The sequence below is a fragment of the Bison bison genome, unplaced genomic scaffold, assembly GCF_000754665.1.
Source record: "Bison bison bison isolate TAMUID 2011002044 unplaced genomic scaffold, Bison_UMD1.0 scf7180017864460, whole genome shotgun sequence".
Lineage (NCBI taxonomy): Eukaryota > Metazoa > Chordata > Mammalia > Artiodactyla > Bovidae > Bison > Bison bison.
The window spans coordinates 4,780,274-4,786,323 of NW_011495022.1; the positions used below are offsets into that span (position 1 = coordinate 4,780,274).

The window sequence follows — 6,050 nt, forward strand, 5'->3', positions numbered from 1 at the left end:
AGGTTAGAAAAAGAGGGGGTGAGGCTCTAGGAAGGCAGAATGCGGGGGGAAATTCGCCTGGGAAATCAGGAAAAAGGCCGTGAAGGCGAGCGGAGCCTGCACATGACCAGCCGCAGCCAATGACGACCGCAAATAGGTCATAAAAAGGTCTATTACCAAGTTGTAAATTTTCTTCAAACAAAAAGGAATTTACTGCAATTCCTTGCGGATTTTGCACATACAGCTCGCAAGCGCCATGTTTTTTCCTCTCTTTCTCTCTCTCTCCTCTCCCCTCTTCTCTCTCCGTTTTTCTGCTCTTCTTCCTCCCCCTCCTCCTCTTTCGTCCTCCCTCCTCCTCTTTCTCCGTGTCCCTCTCCACCGCTCGCTCTGCCTTTCTAGACTTCACGGTTCCTTTCTCTAGGAATTCTTTCCCTTTTATTTTTTATTTTGGTTCTTTGGCTTGAAACCTCTGCTCCTTGGGCGCTGTGTTTCAGGGAGAATGAATGCCGCGCTCGCTTGGGGAGGTGATCCTGCCAGTCACCCCTCCCAACTCTCCCCTCTCTTGGCTTCTCCTCTCCTCCCCTCACCAAAAGGCCTCTCTGAAAGAGCAGTCAAGCGCTTTCGGGTTTTGCCCCTCTCATTTTCAGGCAAGCCACCCAGTCTGACCTTGTGCAGAAAACCGGGGCTCTGCAGGCCAAGAAAATGTGTGCTCTCCCCCACCCAGCTCTCTCCAACATAAACCGGGTCCCTCCTGTTTCTTGGGGTTTCTGCAGTAGGAGAGTTGCCAATCAGCTCAAAGGCTGAAAATGGTTTTAGGTACTTGTCAACTTCTCCAAAATAACAGTTTGAACTCCCATTACCTATACTTAATCTAGATAGAAACATCCCCCTGGGACAGTCCTGGGTTAGAGAAGAGTCAATCTTTTTTAATACCCTCTGAAAATCCTTGTTTAAGTCTCCCCAAGTGCAATTCGCATTTCTATGGAATTCTAGCCCCCTCTTCCCTTGCCCCCCAAAATGTCTGTCCATTGAAGAGCCTGTTCAGTGCAGTATTGAAGAGGAGAGGGACTCCATTTGTTCAGGAAAAAAGCAGCTCCCCAGTTTCAGGCTTGGAAAAAAAGTTCTTTTTCTTCAAAGGCAGGAGTGCCATTCCTTTCGTTCTTCTCATGGAAGCTACTCCAGGGAACCCCAGCTAAAGGTAAACATCCTTGGCTAGCTCCCCTCATCATTAATGCATGGGCATGGCCATCCAGGCTTCAAACCTGGCTGTAAGAGGTAACCTCTCCTCACCCCCACCCCATCCTTTCAAGGACACTGCTTTGGATTTCAAGTAATACATTTATAAATATGTGCATTAGGATTTCAATGTGTAAGTTCTCAATTAACATCCTCACACCAAGTACCTAAGTGGTCGTACACTTAAGTAGGAAGCACACAGCACCCTCTGGAGCAGGCTATGTGTATCCCTTGAAAAAGTTCTGATGACCTTGGATGTTTCTGATTAAAGTACTTCTGTTGCCATGTGTCAGCAAAAGTCATATTCTTTCTAGAAAAAGTCAGTGATCTCCAACTTTGCTAGAGGTACCCAGAGCAGCAGCCGGGTTCATTAAAATGTTCTCTTTCCCCTGTTCACCACCAGCTGCGTGCAGATTCAGCAAACAGTGGGAAAGCAGAGGACACAAGTTTGGATGTGAAAGAGTAACACCTTCTGCAGTGAGGAATAATTAAACAATATTTTAATTACACAAAATAGAGCATGTTGTTGGACCTTCCCAAACAGTAACACTTTATGCTGGTCTATACATGTCTATACATTCAGAACATTGTTTAGTTCTGAAACATTCTGAGAAATAACCTCAACTGTCAATTTTCCTCTACCCAAATAAAGGCAGAGTTTATGACCCTCCATTTCAGCTGGTTGGAAGGAGGGCTAGGAAAAGACTGCACTTTTGAAAAGGCAGCCATATTTGTACTTTTCCCCCCTGTGCAGAGATAAGCCATGTGCTGGGCTTTGTGGAACCTCACAAAATGGCAGCCCCTAAACTGACTTTTCTCTAGGAACCGTTGAGACCCACACCATCTTTTGTGTGTTTCTGGTCTACGAAGAGAACCCAAATCACTTAGGACCCTTGGTTTTTTCATCCAGTGTTAACACTGGAGGGTCCTATTTTTCTGTAAATGATTTACAGACCTCTCTAAGCAGACTCTCTAAGCAGTCCAGGGCACCAAAGTGTCGACTGTTTCCAAAGGGTTCTCTGAAGGCTTATGCAAATTTCTACAGCAAAAATGTTGGTTCGATATGCTGCAACCCTCGGATGTTTACAGATCTGAGCCAATTAGAAGGGCATCTCCTGCACTCGTCACTGGGAGTTGTCTGCATGAAACACAGATGGGGGTTTCTAGCCACTGCAAGAAAGAAGGTGGTGAGTGTGTGTGATTGTAATTCCACAGACTTTATTTGAAGACAAATCTGTGTTTTCCCGAACTACAAAAGGAAGCATGTATACTTACATTAATTACCAACACTTTCTACGTGAGTAATGTATATATATGTACAACAAATATATACCCAAAATACCAAATCTGTAAATGTACAAATACTCTCAAGTGTACTAATTTTTGCAAGTCTTTCTGTGTACATGAGCTACGAATTTACCATAGGTTAGGGGTCCCACAAGGCCAGAAGGTACAACACTTTCAGAGTAGCACAAAATGGAGGAAAAAACATTTTTACCGCCCTTCCTTAACTGATTTCCACAGCAATCCATGCACCGGGTCCCCCACCATATAGAGTCTTGCCCAAATCAATGGCTCTAAAAATGATTTTCAGGGAGAATTCTTGTGTAGAAGACAGTGAATTTTGCTAATAGAGGAATCCCTTAAATGGAGGGCAGCTGGAGTCTAGCTAGCACCAGTCTCCAGCCAGCTTATTCCCACCCTCTCCACAGCCAGACTGTTTCCTAGCCATGCTTTCAAGCACTTGGCACACTTGCTCTAAACCAGTCAACAGCAGAGTCTCAGGCAACACACAGAGCAAAACGTTTCCAAATCCAGCAGGCACGTTTGCAGCTGTCTCTTCTTGTGCAAATGTTTCTTAAGCCCCAGGCCACCCTTGACTTAAAACTCTTTCCTGGCTCAGGTCAGCAAATGCCACAGCCATGGCCTCTTCCCTGATAGAAAGCCAGGTGGTGCTTCGCCTCCGGCCTAACCTGTGCCAATGTTTCCCTGGTCCTTGAAGCAGCAGGCAACAGTCCACCATCACCTGAACAAGTGATACAGGCCCCAAAGTATAGGATTCCATTTTCGTACCTGTGCAATAAAAGCCACTCTGGAAATTAAAATGTACCTCTTTAAAAACATTTTCCTTCTCCAGGAGAAAAAGAAGAGAATTCTTCAAGTCTACCTGATAAAGGGGCTTTCCCTTTTGTGGGGAGAAATGTTAGTTTACTTGAATTTCTCCTCTTCCCTCCTGCCCCTCTTCCTCCTCCTCTTCCCTTATAAAATGGCAGCTGCAGGAGTAGCCTCAAATGGAAAGTGGATATCTTGTTAATAACAGATCCCAAACCCCAGCATCAGCGCTGGCTCAATGGAATAAGCTGTGGTATAATCTGGACTCTGGGTTGCTACCCACTGGGCCTACAACTCCAGTCCTTTGCGAAGTTCAAAGCTCTCCCAGTATCTTATCAAGGTTGTTTAGAGCAAGATGAAGCTAGAATAGCCTAGCTGACCCTCTCTGAAGTGAAAAAGAGCTCCCCCCACCCCACATTTATTTTTATAGCAAGGGTGCAGGTAACCCCCCTCCCACCTTTTAAAAATCAAATAGATGCTTTAGCAGGATGCTGCCTTCACATGAGTCCTGGAGATTGTTCCTGACTCAGGAAAAGGGTTATTGGCGGCGCTCAAAGACACTAGCTCTAGAAAAAGGATTCATTTCTTTTATTAAGGAGCTAGCTATATTCTGCAGCGGTTGTTTACACTCGGATTTTTCTGCATTTGTTCTCAAGGCTTGTTTCAAATAGGTGAGGCCAACCTGGAGAACAGCAGAGGACGTACCAACCGACATCTGAGATGCACACAACAAGTTGGCTCACAATGGGCATGCAAACAGAATACAAATAAATATGGCACCTCCTCAGAAAAAAAAAAAAAAAACAAACACACAAACACAAAAACCGGAATCACAGCGGCGGCCACAGCACAAAGACCTAGCAGTTGCAGGCGATACCAAGCACAGTTCAAAACGAAAGCAGATTCAGAAAGGAGAGGCGTTCCACAAGGTGACTTGCCAGACTAAAAGTATCTATGTGAAAATGTTATAATTGACTTTTCAAGTATTCATTCACTCTAGATGATTAAACTGCCATTATTTGTATAAACTATAGAAAAATTATTAAATGTCAACTTTGACATTGTCCTGAAACTTCTGTCACTAGCTGAACATTTCCCCCAAGTTTAAGGAAGCTGCAGAGCCAGGACTATACATTACACTCTTCAGCTAACATGTGCTTTTCTCAATATTTGGCCCAGACTTTTCCCAGAGATACTACATTTACAAAATTCTCAAAGAAACCTTTTGGAGTAAACAAAAGGCACCCGAACCATTCATTATAAAAGCAGAAAAAATATAAATAACACATTTTAATCAAATAATATAAAGTAAATATTCTGCGGGCATAATTTTTAAAAATTAATAAACTTCTTTTAATTTACTCACCATAAAGAAAAGATTTAAAACGTTCAAGTGCACTTGTTTGATTAATAAAGCATTTTATATTCAATTATTTAGTGCTAATCATTAGGAAGTTTACGTTGTCGAGGCAAAATCACCAGCTCAGACATTAAAAACTACCATTATAAAAATATAGCTACAAGGTCAGTATCAAATTACTCTTACATAGGACAGCTCAAGGGCTGTTTCTATGCGACACTAGAAACATTTTTTTTAAACACCCAAATCCCTCTCAAAGCGCAGAAACCTCAAGAGCAGTGACATGAAGGTAGCTTGAAACACAGGTAAAGTCCTTTCCAAAAAAGAAAACAGGTGGTGTCCACCAGCATATGCTGATCATTAGTTTTAATAGTCTGCGGTAAAATTTTAAAGGTAGAAGTTAATTTGTCGGGCCTTCGGCTCGGTCTTCCTCCAGCTCTTGGGCTTCCTTTTTGGTTTCCCCATCTTTCGCCTCCTGTCTGGAAACCGGGAATTTGTCCTTGTTGTTCTCCTTTTTCCATTTCATTCTCCTGTTCTGGAACCAGATTTTTACCTGTCTCTCGGTGAGGGCTAAGGCATGGGAAACCTCGATTCTTCTCTTCCTGGTCAGATAAGGGTTAAAAAGGAATTCCTTTTCCAACTCTAAGGTTTGGAAACGACTGTAGGTTTGTCTTCCCCTTCGTCTACCAGGAGCTGCTGATTAAAACAAAGAGAAAAAAAAAGAAGAAAATAAACATTAAAAATGTAATGGTGCGTCTGCAGGTTGCTGGAGGTTTCTGAAACAGGTCTAAGAGGGTGAAATATACACAACTCTTCTTAGGTCTGATATAATATATAGCACGGGCAGGCAAGAGGGACAGCGAGAACGTCCTAGCAATTATTATGACCCCCATCATCTTTTCATGGTTTCTACTTTAAAGGAAAAAAAAAGTCTGTACTACTTCATGAATAAGAGTCACTGTAAGCTACACCAGAAGAAAAAGGAGAGGGAGAGAAAAGGGGAGTTTTAAAGCAATTACGTGAGATGAAAGCAGATTTCTCCCCCTCTCCCCGCTTAAAAAAAAAAAAAAAAAATGCATCCCAACCTTGTGGTCTCATCCAGGGAAACATTTGAGAAGGAGACGAGCTCTGATTTAAGTGGTCTGGGTCCTCGCCAATATTACCACTGGACGATTTACAGTCAGGATATTGTACCAGCTCGGCCTCTTGCTGGGTCGTAAAAATCGGCTGTCTCTGTAAGTTATCGTATCCGTAAAACTTCGCGGGCTCCCCGTGACAGGCAATCCCACCGCAGGGGGGAGGCGGCGGCGGAGGAGGTGGGGCGGCCTGGTAGGCTGCGGCTGGGCTGCCCCCGCCGGGGGGG

The 6,050-nt window shown here is 43.7% G+C and overlaps 1 protein-coding gene across 1 annotated transcript in view; it reads right to left on the minus strand.

Moving 5' to 3' along the window:
• Positions 1-3,900: 3,900 nt before the first annotated feature.
• Positions 3,901-6,050, minus strand: part of HOXD8 (homeobox D8) — a 3,937-nt gene continuing 1,787 nt past the window's right edge. The window contains exons 4-5 of the mRNA XM_010859817.1: positions 5,773-6,048; positions 3,901-5,383 (exon numbers count right to left, since the gene is read on the minus strand). Coding sequence (XP_010858119.1) covers positions 5,088-5,383; positions 5,773-6,048 — 572 coding nt within the window. The 3' untranslated portion in view covers positions 3,901-5,087. The remainder of the gene's footprint in view (positions 5,384-5,772; positions 6,049-6,050) is intronic.